General features: G+C 42.3%; 1 protein-coding gene across 2 annotated transcripts in view; it reads right to left on the bottom strand.

The window, feature by feature from the left end:
• The window catches only part of ADCY6 (adenylate cyclase 6), a 284434-nt gene that overhangs the window by 44353 nt on the left and 224969 nt on the right, over positions 1-15112 (bottom strand). For both annotated transcript variants that reach the window (XM_040341193.1, XM_040341194.1), the window contains one exon: positions 8098-8226. In XM_040341193.1, coding sequence (XP_040197127.1) covers positions 8098-8226 — 129 coding nt within the window. The remainder of the gene's footprint in view (positions 1-8097; positions 8227-15112) is intronic.

Genomic DNA, 15112 nt, shown 5'->3' with positions numbered 1-15112 from the left:
CGAAATTGTTAGGCCCCTTTCACATGAACGTTCTGATCAGGTCCACCTAAAAAATGGGCAATTCACACAGGAATTGTTAGGCCCCTTTCAAAATGAACATTTTGATCAGGTCCGCCAAAAAAATGGACAGGCGGACCCGATCGGAACCTCCATTCTCCTCTATGAAGCGGCGGGTGTAAACAGACGTATCCAGTTAAAATGACCGACATCCGATCCGATCCGATCCAATCAACTAAAAACAGTCGGATGGGGCTCCTGTTTTATCCAGCAGTTCGGATGCCAGTTGGGTGTAAACGGACAGGCAGTCTATTTACATCTGACCGCCCATAGAGGGGTTTAGTAGACAGATCCACCGCTGAACAAGCTCAACAGCCAGAGTCCACCCTGTGTGAAAAAGGCCCAAGAAAACAATAGTGCAGCTGGGGAGAGCCCTACCTCTCCATTGCTTGTGTGGATGCAGAAATCAATTTTTTCAACAAAAAAACTCAGCATGTGTACCCACCTTTAGATCCGTGTCTTTAGATCCTGGGTAGACGAGCAGAAAATTATGCCAAAGACAAAGATCTGATGGTAAGGGGAACATCATAACGTTCGAAATGCTGAAAATCTGGAGAGCTGGTTGGCTACCGACCAGCTCTAGCCATTTTTAGCACTATATGAATTGGAGAAATTCAGTTAATACAGCCTGCATGCTAGGCTTGCTAAAGTACTTGCCTGCATCGATAAGTTAATCTGTTTGCCAGTTTAAGACAACCAAAATGTTTTCAACCATTCATTCTTGATTTGTGTTGGTACAGGACTATAGATTTTAGGGTTACTGCAAGTTCATGGCTTATCATAAATGAAGTGTCCTGTTGCTGGCAAGCATACAAGTTGTATGGTTTATTTCTAATGAGTGGGGATAAACTGGTCAGGCACTCAGCGCTGCCACCCCTGGGTCCTCAGCATCCAAAATTCTGTTTAACCAGGATCTTACACTGGGCTGCTTCCCCTTTCACAAGCGAACAGAGAAACCGCAGAATAAAGGGTAAGGAAAGTGTAAGCTGAACCTGGGGCCACCTAAAGTAAACCTGCAGTTTTGCACAGTAGGGGCAAAGCAGACGTTCGCTTTAAAGTACTTACAAAAAAAATGTGGGAGTATCTGAACTTGGAAAATGTGTCAGTAAACTCTTTTGCCTCTCTGATCCCAGTGCACGGTAAACCATTTCACAGAATATGTTCTTATTATTATGGTATATCCGAGTACATCAGCAGCACAAAGTCTAGCAGAATAGTTATAGCAAGAGGCATATTTTACAGGCAAAAAACTGTCCTGGGAAACAAAAACACATGGGAGATGTACAGAAACAGCATGTTTATCCTCAGACAACATACGTCAGCACAATCCTGACGGTATACATCCCTCAACAGTGTTTTTATTCCACAGATCTTAACCTCTGAGGATAGGAGCTTTGATGTGCTCAGACTTTATAGACACGTCGAGAACAGACAGCCTCCCCTTCAGTGTATACGGGAATCCAAATGTGCTGGCAGCTTATTTTAATACAGATGTTCTGCTCATTAGTCAGGAGGATGTTCACATGGAATCAGTAATTAGAGCGCATTTATTATGGATAGATTTCCAGGGGCTTTAGCCTTTGCTGGGAATGACATCAGACTGGGTAAAAGACCCCCTGACTCCACGTGCACACACAGTTTGACTCACTGAAGCGCAAACTCAAACTACTGAAGCGCAATGCGTTTTCAATAGACGGTCTACAGGGCATAAGCGACAAGGCTGCAGCTTGCCTTTAGTAGGGATTTGGCAGAGAAAGGCATGTGTGCTGAGAGTTGCTGGCCCCTTGGCATGTCTCATTAGGCAGATCCCACAGGAGGCCCTCTGATTAGCTATTTAATTAAGTGTTTCTGAGAGAGGAGCTGTGCGTCCCTGTGTTGTCTGTGACTACCTGCACCAGGAGGCCTCTCTCCAGCTCAGTCCTTGAGAAAACATCAGCACTTTCTGGGAGGCCAAAGAATTCCCAGAACACTAACAGCACAGCTTTGCTGTCACATTGCATATTACAGAACCACATACTCCTGATTCACAGCAGCCTGAACATTCTAATCTCTTGTATGTTTAAAGACTCACTGAGTAAATTTAAGACATTGGGAAGTTGGAGATATTTCCAATTTATAAACCATTTTTTGGTTATGTTGTAGGAGCCAACATTTTTATGAGCCATTCTCCACTTTGGTGGTGTTGTCCTTTAGCAGAATATATACACATACAATGAGTTCACATCCACACATAAAAGTCCACAAACCTCACGTGAAAAACATCACCGATGTGCAAATCTTCTAAAAAAAAAAGCAGAAAAGTCCAGTAACAAGTGAAAACATTCAACTATCCACTGACTGTGTAAGCGTATATTGAAGAGAGAACCAAGACACTTGTGCCCTTCACCACAAATAATATTGGCCTCTTGGCAAATATGAAAGATTCCCCAGCACAGAAATCAGCCAGGCATGTAATTAACAGACCTCCAATAACACCACTAGATGAACATACTCCACTATGGCATAACCTAGATCTCCTGGAGTTTTGCTCCATGCCCGACTCAGAATTATGGAGGGCTGGGGGCGTGTATTACTTGTCCCATCTGGTTTCCAATGGTGGCCTGAAGGAATTTGATATGCCAAGAGCCGAATATGACCTCTCTGCTCGAATGTTTTTCAGGTACCTTCAGCTCCGTCTTGCTTTTAGATCGCAGTTCCCGACTGGCCCCCCCCCCCTCCCTGGAAGTGAATCCCCCTATGGCCATAATATGTAGTCTGGACCCCAAGAAACTTATAGCCGCATCCTACAGTATGCTGCTCACGCCCTCAGCGACTGAGTCGGCATATGCATTGAAGGCCAGGTGGGAGGAGGACATTGGGGAGATTGACGAGGAATGGAACGAGTCCCGTGACCACTGCAAACAGGTGTCCCCTAAGCTTTCGGTCCGCCTTACACAGATATACATTACCCACCGAGCATACCTCACTCCACTACGGGTGTCGAGATATAAGCATGATCAAACCGCCTCTGTGCTAGGTGTGGTCAGGCACCAGGAACGTTCTATCACCTGCTGTGGAATTGTCCTAAGATTCAGGATTTCTGGATGCGTCGTACAGTTTCTTCACAACACCATGGGCTCTCCTATCACCCTTCAACCTAAACCATGCTTACTTGGTATAGATCCAGAGCCCGATTCTATTAACAAGTTTAACAAAATATTTCTTAATGAAACCTTGTTCTCTGCTAGGAAAACCATAGCGAAACAGTGGATGAGGCCTACTCCACCCGTGTTTGGTATGTGGCTGGTAGAAGTGAACAGCGGCTTTAAATACAAAAAGCTTATCTACTCCCACAGAGGTTGTCCTGCGAAATATGGTAACATTTGGGATAGGTGGCTTCAGGCTCCGGAGACCCTGGGCCGATGTATCCCCTCTCTGAACATTCCAGGTAGCCCGTAGTTGCCCCCCCCCCCTTTTTTTTTGCATCTATGTGTAGATTGTGGTTTTTCTTAAAGCCGGGTACCTCATTTGATGCTGCGAGTGTAATGTTCTTACTGTTTATTTTGCTAACCACTCTTTTGCTCCTTTGTTTTGTACCTAACCATACTCTCATTCACCTACGGAATGTATTTACCTGTATTATGCTACCCATATTGTCACCCTTACACGACAGTTTCTGTACTAATACATCACTTGTAAAGTGTGTTTTTTGTACCAAAAAAACCTGCTTGAATTTAAAAAAAATTAACAGACCTCCAAACATTCATCAATGGTAATAGCAGGACACCAGTATCCGGTTCCAGCGATTCCAAGGGTCAGCATGGCAGATCAGGTCGCATCCCCACTCATGGGGGAGAACAGAAGCCACCCAGTGTAAAACTATCAAACAATTTATTTAAAACAATAGAAAGAAACTTACAGAGGCCTCGCTGCTGTCCACACGGTGAGCGCATGTGTATGGTGCATGAACACCACCTGGATCCAATTATATACATTGTCACTGTATGTCTGCGTCTATTGGTGCTTGCACATTCTCAATTTATGAAAACAGAATAGTAGTTTTTTTTTTTACTTGTGAATTATGGAATAAAATGAAACTCAATCCATATGACAAATAGGACATATTGGTAGAGCTGTTAATATATGACAAGGTTTTGATTATAATTAGGTCTGACAAAGCCAAATTGAGTGGGAGGAATGGAGGAGTCAAACTGTTCTGAACATCCTCATCCTCTCAAGAGGGTGACAAAAATGGTCAGATCTAAATCTCATGTCTTTGTTAGGCAGCCATGTAAGGTAACACCTCGGACAAACAAATATTTATTTATAATATTCATGTTTAAATAAATATAATTATTAATAATTATTCAATAAGTTTATAGCAAAGTTTACAGAAACCAGCTTATAAATGTCCACTAACAGGGTCTACAAAAGACTCATAATGAAGTCATGGTGTAAATGTCCTTTACGTAAATAGTCTGGAGAACACAGTTTGAGGAATATTCATCTCTCAGACTGGGGGGTGGAGAGTTATCTATACAGACATACAGATTAAACACTTCCATACCGCTGAACTTTGTATGACATCCTGGGATTTCAGTGGAGATATTTGAATGATGACTGCAGCTACAGGTATCATTCAGACATATTTTTTTCTGCCGGCGATTCCCTGCACAGTATAAACAATCATAGCGGCAGTTAAGCCACTTGATCGTTTTTACAGGCGGGGGAGGGGATGTTCCCCCACTAGTGCTTCTACCAACATCGTACGATCGGTGGGCCGGAGAAGGAATGGTGCCTGATCAGCTCTATGACTCTCGGAGGCCAGATGTGACGATATGACATCACGTGCAGCCCCGTAAGTTGTAAACACTTTAGTGTGTTCGGCTGGAAAGCCTGAGATCCCCACCCCATTCCCTCGTGCTCGCACACAGAAGCAAAACGCATATGTAAACAATATTCAAACCACACGTGAGGTATCCCAGCGAACATTAAAGCGAGAGCAATAATTCTAGTGCAAGACCTCCTCTGCAACTCTAAACTGGTAACCTGTAAAAAAATGTAATAACGCGTAGCCTATGCAGATTTTTAAGTACCAAAGTTTGGCGCCATTCCACAAATGTGCGCAATTTTAAAGTGTGACATGTTGGGTATATATTTACTCGGCATAACATCATCTTTTACATTATACAAAAAAATTGGGCTAACTTTATTGTATTTAGTTTTTTTTAACTCATGAAATCGTTTTTTCCCCCCAAAAAAATTACACTTATTCCCTAGGGTCTCTGCTAAAGAAAAATAAAAATGAAAAAATGAAGAAGAATATAATGTTTTGGGGTTCTAAGTAATTTTCTAGCAAAAAAAATGTATTATGATTTTTACATATAGGAGAGGAATGCCGAAATTGGCCTGGTATGAAAGCGGTTACATTAAATTTCATAATATCTCCATAATTCATACTGTGATGGAGTTACCCTTTAAAAAAAGTGGTTACACTAATGTAGAGGAATGTTGATCCAGTTGGACATAAAAACACACCTATATTACAAGGTCCAGAAGGCTTCAAAGATCTGTGTATAAGATCAGTATCATATTTGATCTCCAACGAAACATAATTTGATTCTGTTAAATATGTTGGCTGCTGGATTGTGAAACCTTGTCAGATGGAGATATGGATATTTTAAAATAATTTGTAATAATGGTGTGTCTGCTGAGCATGCTAAAACACCCCTTCGGCCCACCCCTCAGACCCTTTGATTGGGTAGCAATAAACTCAGCGACACCAAGGAGGGTAAAAAAAAAAGGTTGCTGCAATTGGCAGCTACAACTCTTGTTTACCACTGAAACTATGAAGGAATGTTATGTCTCGTTTATGAGAGTCAGTGACTCTGATGTATCAGATACTATGTAAATGAACTGGACTTTGCATGAGACCAGACTTTAAATAACTATTTTTTTATTTTTATTTACCATTGCCTATCTTTAATTTTCTAATATCAACTGATCATATCAGTTTTTTGACACCTATATTTAAAAATTAGGTTAGTTGAATAACTGGAAATGAAAAGGACCTCTTTAAGGGGCTACTGTATTTAAAACACAAGGTTCCTTCTTGTATGTGTAGGGTTAGCTGAGAAGTTAACACCCTCCCAGTAATGATCACTTTCAGTCTGCTGGTGCTTCGATTGTTATCCCAGAGTAGGAAAATCAAAGATAAATGCTAGTGCGTCACTGTTTCGCCATTAAGCTATAAACAGCGTGAGAAAAAAGAAGAAGAAAAAAAAAAAAGCAGATTATTGGCTTGTGTAAATTGATCATCAGTCCCGCACACGGACACCCACTGCTGCTAAACAGTATCTACCAGTGCCTATCAGTACTGCTAAGCAGTGCTTACCAGTGCTGCCCATCAGTGACACCTACCAGCGTGCCATCAACCAGTGCCCATCAGTGACACCTATCAGTTTCCATCAGTGGCGCCTATTAGTGCCGCCTGATCAGTGACTGTCAGTGCCACTTGATCACTGCCCATTAGTGCAGCATATCAGTGCCCATTAGTGCAGCCTCATCAGCGCACATAAGTGAAAGAAAAAAATAACCCGTTTGCAAAATGTTATAACAAAACCAAGAAAACTCCCCCCCCCAAAAAAAAATGTTTGGTCTATTTTTGTTTGCTTAGCAAAAAATAAAAACCCCAGTAGTGATTAAATACCACTAATAGAAAGCTCTATATGTTTGAAAAAAATTACAAAAATGTCATATTGGTACAGAGTAGCATGACCACTTAATTGTCATTCAAAGAGTGACAGTGCTGAAAGCTGAAAATTGGCCTGGGAAGGAAGGGACCCAGTAAGCAAGTGGTTAAAGTATAACAAAAGACCATCATTTATTTTTAGATTTGAATGCGGAAGGGATTAGAACACCTGTCAGGTTTTTATTTATATCTGTGTTTCGTTAGGGAGATTCACCATCTTGATTTATCTTATTTACCATTATACCCAGAAAATGAAAGTAAATCCCAAATTTTAAGTTATCACCAGAACAGAAATAGCCAGGGATTCCCTCACTTTGAAGGGATTGGAGGGACATCTCTCAAATGGTATACAAGTTGGAGGGGGGGGGGGGTGACAAGGGTTATAGCTATCCTTTACTCTATCCAAAATAAAAAAAGTTTTGGCTTTAGCTAGACTTTAACTGATAGTTAGTTTGCTCTTTTAGGCCCTTTTACATGTGGCGGATCCGTTTTAATGGACTCCGCTTTCTCAGCGGGGATCACTCTTCTGATCCCCGCTGAGCAGGTGGATGACAGGCCCGTCTCCGCTCACTGTGCAGAGACAGACCTGTCAGAGTCCCGCTCTCTTCTATGGGGAGAGCGGAAGATCCCATCCTATCCGACCCGCTGGTATCGCCATCTGTTTTCAGTGGATTTCGTCAGCCGACATCCATCTCCCCATAGAGGACAATGGATGGTCCTATCGGGTCTGCCTCAAAAATGGACAGGGAGACCCCATGTAAAAGGGGCCCAATTCAACCACAACCATTGAAACAGAAAAGATTTACAGTACATGATAATGAGCCAATAACTATTACCTAAATACTGCAAACACCGGATAACCATAGCTACTAGCATTTAACTTAACCTGGAAGTCCCCCAAAAACTCTTCTTCTAGGTAGGCTTTGCTGCAATTCTGAGAGCCCCCTCCTGTCCTAACATGGAGGTAGTAACTTTTCACTTTCAGCTTTACTCCACTGCATATTTTTTGCAGTACCATTCACAAAAATAAGGGCTAAACTGCATGAACAACTGTTGTGCAGATTTCAATTGTAGAAGTTGCTCAACTAAAAAAAAAAATCTGTAATAATTAGTGGATTCCTGCAATCAGCCTTCATCGTGAACATATACTTAGCAAATGGTCATGGATTGTATTTATTGTTCTGCGACTGTCCACAACGGATTTCAAGTCAACTGTGCGAGATGTGCTAAACAGCAATCCAAGACCAATCACCAGAAATTTTTGAAATGCATTCAAATTTGGTCTCAATAAAAAACTGTATTACACTCACCATTTGTCGAAAGGCTTTGGAGCCTTTGTTGCGTGGAAAAGATCTTTCAGGTACCCAGACTCTTGTAAGACCTTCATTTGAATTTGCTCTTGCCCTTTGTAGTTTTGCCAGCATTGCTTTTTCATCTTTCTGCATATAAGAATATATTAAATTAATATCAAGATGCATTTTGATGTTCTGAATATAATTGAATACCGTATTCCACAAATTTTCACTAAAAGTCCCTCAAGCCATTTGAAGCCTTCCCTTTACTTCCACTGTAAAATTCTACAGACAGTTGTAGGTTTGCAGCAAGTCCTGCACAGTAGCAAGTTGCCCTACAGATCTACAGTTACAGACCTTTATCTTCCTCAAAGGCTTGCTTACACTTGCAGTTGGGATGGGCCAGAAAAAACAGGGGGTTGATCCATATTTTTAATGCCTCCCAACCTCCCACCTACAAGCAGACATGGTGCTGCTTGGATAAAGTGCATGATGCTATGCATTGCGATATGGCAGTTTTACCACTACAGTGCCTTGAAAAAGTATTGATACCCCTTGAAATTTTCCAAATTTTGTCATGTTACAACCAAAAGCATATACGTATTTTATTGGGATTTTTTTGTGACAGACCAACACAAAGTGGCACATAATTGTGAAGTAAAAAGGAAAATGATAAATGGTTTTCAATGTTTTTTACAAATAACTATCTGAAAAGTCTGGCGTGCATTTGTATTCAGCCCCTCTGATCAAAACTTTGTGGACCCACCTTTTACCGCAATTATAGCTGCAAGTCTTTTTGGGTATGTCTCTACCCAGGCTTGGATTTACTCACTTTGCCACCCCAAGACTGGGTTCTTCAATGCCGTCCCCCCCGCCATAAAAAAACTGAAAGTCCCAACGCGTGCCCATCATTGCCCCCTCACCATGACCATCATTGCCGCCATACCAGCATTGCAGCCTCACCATCACTGCCGCCTTACTGTACCCTCATTGGAGCCCCCCTCACCATCATTGCAGCCTTACTGTGCCAAACAATGTAGCCTCACCAGTCAGTGTGTGCATTACACGTCCCGTCCTCCTCACACGAGCTGGTCTAGGAGGAGGACGGGACTTTTATCACAGCGTGCCCAAACTTTTCACAGTAAGTTCCGTGACACAGCAGTCTCCCGCTGTGTGTTACAACTGGCAACGCCCCTGCACCCACTGGCCTCGGTGGCCTTGTCGGGAATCCGACCCTGTCTCTACCAGTTTTGCATATCTATAGAGTGACATTTTTGCCCATTTTTTGCAAAATAGTTTCTAACAAATGTAGCTTTTTGCTTTTAGGCCAACAAGTTAAATTTTGGTCTCATCTGACCAGAGCACCTTCTTCCACGTTTGCTGTGTTCCCCACATGGCTTCTTGCAAACTGCAAATGGGACTTCTTTTGGCTTTCTTCTTGCCACACTTCCATAAAGGGCAGATGTGGAGTGCATGACTAATAGTTGCCCTGTGGACAGATTCTCCCACTGGAGCTGTGGATCTCTGCAGCTCCTCCAGATTTACCATTGGCCTATTGGCTGCTTTTCTGATTAATGCTCTCCTTGCCTGGCCTGTCAGTTTAGGTCGGCAAGCCATTGATCGGGATCAACTGGTCAACTGCGGGGGGGAGTGACAGGTGGATCGTGAGCACAGCTCTGCCTCCCCCAGCCTACGCTGCTTGCTCTCCCTTTAGCTACAGAGCTGACAGCGGGAGCTAAAAGGAGGGTGAGGGGTGGGAGCTGCTCAGTGATTGGTTGCTAGGCAGCTCCCGCCTTCCACCCAGCACTATGCCATCTCCTAAACTCCAAGCAGATGAATACACGCTGGCAGGTAAGTTTTTCTTGCACAGTGTTGTGTAATTGCAGGGGTGGGGGTATACTGTTGGAGGGGGGATAAGAGGACACTATGGGTGGCTTGATGTGAAGGGGATCATGAGACACTATTTGGGGGGAGGGGGGATACAGGCCACTGTGGAGAGCAGATAACACTACAGGGGAGGTAGATGATGTGAAGGGGAAAAGGACACAGCATTGGGAGGGCACAGAACACTATGGGGGGGCATGTGAAGGGGCAGAGGACACAGCATTGGAGGGTACAGAACACTACTATGGGAGTAGGGGGGCAGATCATACTACAGTGGGAGGGTGATTTGAAGGGGGCACAGAACACTACTGTGGGGGGAGGTAGGGAGAGGACAATGCTATGGGGGGTAAAGGACACTACAGTGGAAGGGTGATATGAAGGGGACAGAAGACACTAATGTGATTCTGTCTTTTTATAGGGAGCTTGGTAGTTTTGTTTTCTTAAAGGTGCCGCGTATTAAGCTCTCCCCTCCCTTGTTTTCCTGGTAGATCTCAACCTCTGAAAGATTGCCTACCCCTGGTTTAGGGTGGACCACAATGTCTTGGTAGGTTTGCAGTTGTGCCATACTCTTTCCATTTTCAGATGATGATGATTGAACAGTGTTCCGTGAGATGTTCAAAGCTTGGGATATTTATTAATAACCTAAATTTGCTTTAAACTTCAAAACAAATTTATTCCTGACATGTCTGGTGTGTTCCTTGGCCTACATGATGCTGTTCACTAAGGTTCTGCAACAAACCTCTGAGGGCTTCACGGAATGGCTGTATTTATACCAAGATTAAATTACACACAGGTGGACTGTATTTACTAATTAGGTGACTTCTGAAGGCAATCGCTTCCACTAGATCTGAGCTATCAGAGTAAAGAGGGCTGAATGCAAATACACGCCACACTTTAAATATTTTATTTGTAACAAATTCAAAAACCATTTATCATTTTTCTTCCACTTCACAAATACGTGCCACTTTGAGTTGGTCTATCACATAAAATCCCAATAAAATACATTTACGTTTTTGGTTGTAACATGAAAACATTTGGAAAATTTCAAGGGGTGTGAATACTTTTTCAAGACAATGTACATGCCTAGTCTGACAGGCAGCACCAAAAAATAAAAAAAAAAAAAATAAAAAAAAGAGTGCTGGAGGGGCAGCAACTGACAGTCGCCTCTCTCTGCTCTAGGAAGACCAAGACCAAGACCTGTTCAATCAGCAGTTATGTGGTCACTCAGTTCTGAGGCTTATGCCGCGTACACACGATAATTTTTCGGCATGAAAAAAATGTAGTTTTTAAAAAATGTCATTTAAAATGATCGTGTGTGGGCTTCACATTATTTATCAGGTTCTGAAAAACGAAAAAAAAAAAAAAAATTCGAACATGCTGCATTTTTTTTAAACGACGTTTTAAACTATGCCGTTTTTCGGGTTGTAAAAAATGATCGTTTGTGGGCTAAAACAACGTTAAAAACCTGCGCATGCTCAGAAGCAAGTTATGAGACGGGAGCGCTCGTTCTGGTAAAACTACCATTCGTAATGGAGTAAGCACATTCATCACGCTGTAACAGACAGAAAGGCGCAAATCGTCTTTTACTAACACGGAATCAGCTAAAGCAGCCCCAAGGGTGGCGTCATCCACATGGAACTTCCCCTTTAGAGTGCCGTCGTACGTGTTGTACGTCACCGCGCTTTGCTAGAGCATTTTTTTAAAACGATGGTGTGTGGGCAACGTCGTTTTAATGATGAAGTTGGAAAAACATTGTTTTTTCTACATGCCGAAAAACATCTTTTTTTTTAATGCCGAAAAATTATCGTGTGTACGCGGCATGAGAGCCAGTGGGGCTCAGAGGCTGCAGCATAAAGGGACGTATGTATGTTTTAAACGTCTCTTTGAAGTGCTGATAAAAATACCCAATTTTTTTTGTAAATGAGGATTCTTATATTGGTGTTTTAAGCTTTGCAAATTGAAAATTTAGTCTCTTTTAACAACATATGTTGAAGTACTGAAACATAGTTAAAGATGATCAGAGTAAATTTCTGCACACATCAACATACAGTATGTCAAATTACAATACCTTGCTAATTCATGTCATCTGAATATAACTGACAAAGCAACATTCCAATTTTACATAAGCGCCAAGAAAATAACACTGATCATCAAAACATGACATAGAATATTGTATTTGTATTGAAAGCCAAGATAAAAGAAACTCGGAGAAGCAAGGCTGCCCAGTGATAAAATGTTCTTTATGTCAGAGATGCAGGGTAAAAAAAAAAAAAAGAAAGATTAAGACTGACTTTGTATTCATTCCAACTTAAGGAAATGTATAACAAGCAATGCTATGTCTGGAACCAAACTTCTTCTATGGCCAACACTGACCTCTCTCTCTTCTCCTGTTATTATACATTGCTTTAATTTGTGAAATCAGTATGTGTGTTTCAGGGCTTGTTCAGAGCCCTAACTAATAGATGAGGGAACATTTCTTGTTTTCTTGTTTGGTGTGTTCACCCTACAGCTTTGCTTCATTGTGGCGATAACTATCACACGGCAACGTCACTGTGTAATAAGAAATGTACTAAAATGTCACTTGTGACATTTCAAAAAAGTTCCGTTAAGAAATCTAAAATGGCATGATGCACTGGGGTTGACGCATCAGCACTGTCTCCAAGTGCAAATCAGCGGCCGTACATTCAGTGCAACTCACTGGTGTGAACAGGTCCCTTAGGATCAAGTCAGACAGACCATTTTCAAATGGAAAAAGAGATCGCATATTCACCCATGTCTCATAGCACCAGGTACAGTGCTTTGAAAAACTATTCATACCCCTTAAAATATTCAACATTTTGTCATATTACAACCAAAAATGTATATTATTGGGATGTTATGTGATAGACCAACACAAAGTTGCGCATACTTGTGAAGTGGAAGGAAAATGATAAATGGTTTTACATTTTTTTTTACAAATAAATATGTGAAAAGTGTGGCGTGCATTTGTTTTCAGCCCCCTTTACTCTGATACCCCTAACTAAAATATAATGGAACCAATTGCCTTCAGAAGTCACCAAATTAGTAAATAGATTCCACCTGTGTGTAATTTAATCGCAGTATAAATACAGCCCTCATAGGTTTGTTAGAGAACCTTAGTGAACAAAAAGGATCATGAAGGCCAAGGATTCTAAAAATATATCCCAAGCTTTGAACATCTCGTGGAGCACTTTTCAATCCATCATCCGAAAATAGAAAGAGTATGGCACAACTGCAAACCTATCAAGATATGGCCGTCCACCTAAACTGACAGACCGGGCAAGAAGAGCATTAATCAGAGAAGCAGCCAAGAGGCCCATGGTAACTCTGGAGGAGATGCAGAGATCCACAGCTCAGGTGGGAGAATATGTCCACAGGACAACTATTAGTCGTGCACTGGCCTTTATGAAAGAGCATCAAGAAGAAACCCATTGTTGAAAGAAAGCCATGAAGACCTGTACACATGATCGGTTTGTCCGATGAAAACAGACCGATGGACTGTTTTCATCGGACAAACCGATCGTGTGTGGGACCCATTGGTTTGTTTTCCATCGGTGAAAAAAAATAGAACATGTATTAAATTTTTCCTATGGATAAAAAAACGATAGAAAAAAACGATCGCCTGTGTGGAAGTCCATCGGTCAAAAATCCATGCATGCTCAGAATCAAGTCGACGCATGCTCGGAAGCATTGAACTTCATTTTTCTCAGCATGTCGTAGTGTTTTACGTCACAGCGTTTTGGCACAGTCAGATATTTGACCGATGGTGTGTAGGCAAGACTGATTAAAGTCGGCTTCATCGGACATCCAACAAAAAAATCCATCGGATTAGATTCCATCAGATATTGGATCGTGTGTGGTTCTCAACCTTTCTAGTGTCGTGACCCCTTCATAAAATTTCCCAAGTTGTGGGAACCCCTAACAGAAAAAAAATATATTTTTGTAGCATGGATTGTCAGTACCTAAGGCAAGACAAGTAATTTGCGCCCCTAGCCCACGGACATTTAGCGCTCCCCGAGTCCCTTCCACTTGTACAATATTAAAACCCCTTATAGTACATTTTAGGATGTACCACTCTTTTTCTTTGTTCTTTTCCTTCCCTTTTATCTCCCTCTATCCTAATTTCTTGTTTTTTGTCCCCATTCCTCTCTCTAGCCATCTTTCTTATTTTTTCCTCTCCCCTTTTCTTTGTTCCTCCCCCTCTTTTCCTCTCCCTTCCATGTATTCTCTTACTCCTTGGTGGGATGGGGGGGGGGGGATGGGATGAGTGGCAGTGCTGGGGGAGTTCTGATCAGCCAACTTAGGTGCTCTTGATCAAGGTCATCTGCTGATCTGAGAACTGTAGTGGGGATATTTAATGGCAACTATAATCACAGGTAGTGTTACTCATTCTGTCTCGTAGCAGTGACAGCTGTGCTGAAATCAGGAGATGGAGGCTCCTCCAGCCCCTCCCACTTCATATTCCTCTCCAGTCAGCAGATCTTTAGTCTCTGCCCTCCATCCATGCCGTAAACTAGATGGACACCTGCAAAGAGGCTGAGTGGGTGGCCGCGGGCTCTAGAAACCGCCCCTGTGCAAAGTAATGGAAGGCCTGAAAACAAACTATTGGGGCACCATGAGGACTGGAGTAGAGAAACACTGGTGTAAGGGATCAATGTCAACAAACACTGACTTTAAGAGGCCCATGGTAACGCTGGAGGAGCTGCATTGAGCCACAGCTCCAGTAGGCAAATCTGTCCACAGGACAACTATTAGTCATGCACTCCACAAAGTTGGCCTTTTTGGATGAGTGGCAAGAAGAAAGCCATAAGAAGTCCTGTTTGCAGTTTGCGAGAAGCCCCGTGGATGACACAGCAAACACGTGGAAGAAGGTGCTCTGGTCAGAAAAGACCAAAATTGAACTTTTTGGCCTAAAAGAATAATGCTATGTGTGGTGGAAAACTAACGCTGCACATCACCCTGATCACACCATCCCCACCACCATCCAATCTGACAGAGCTTGAGCTATTTTGCAAAGAATGGGCAAAAATGTCACTCTCTGAATGTGCAAAGCTGGTAGAGGCATACCCAAAAATGTTCAGCTGCAATTGCAGCAAAAGGTGGTTCTATAATGTATTAACTCAGGGGGGAT

The sequence above is a fragment of the Rana temporaria genome, chromosome 2 (genome assembly GCF_905171775.1).
Source record: "Rana temporaria chromosome 2, aRanTem1.1, whole genome shotgun sequence".
NCBI lineage: Eukaryota > Metazoa > Chordata > Amphibia > Anura > Ranidae > Rana > Rana temporaria.
Note: the sequence above shows the minus strand (reverse complement) of the source record. Positions and strands in the feature narration are given on the sequence as shown.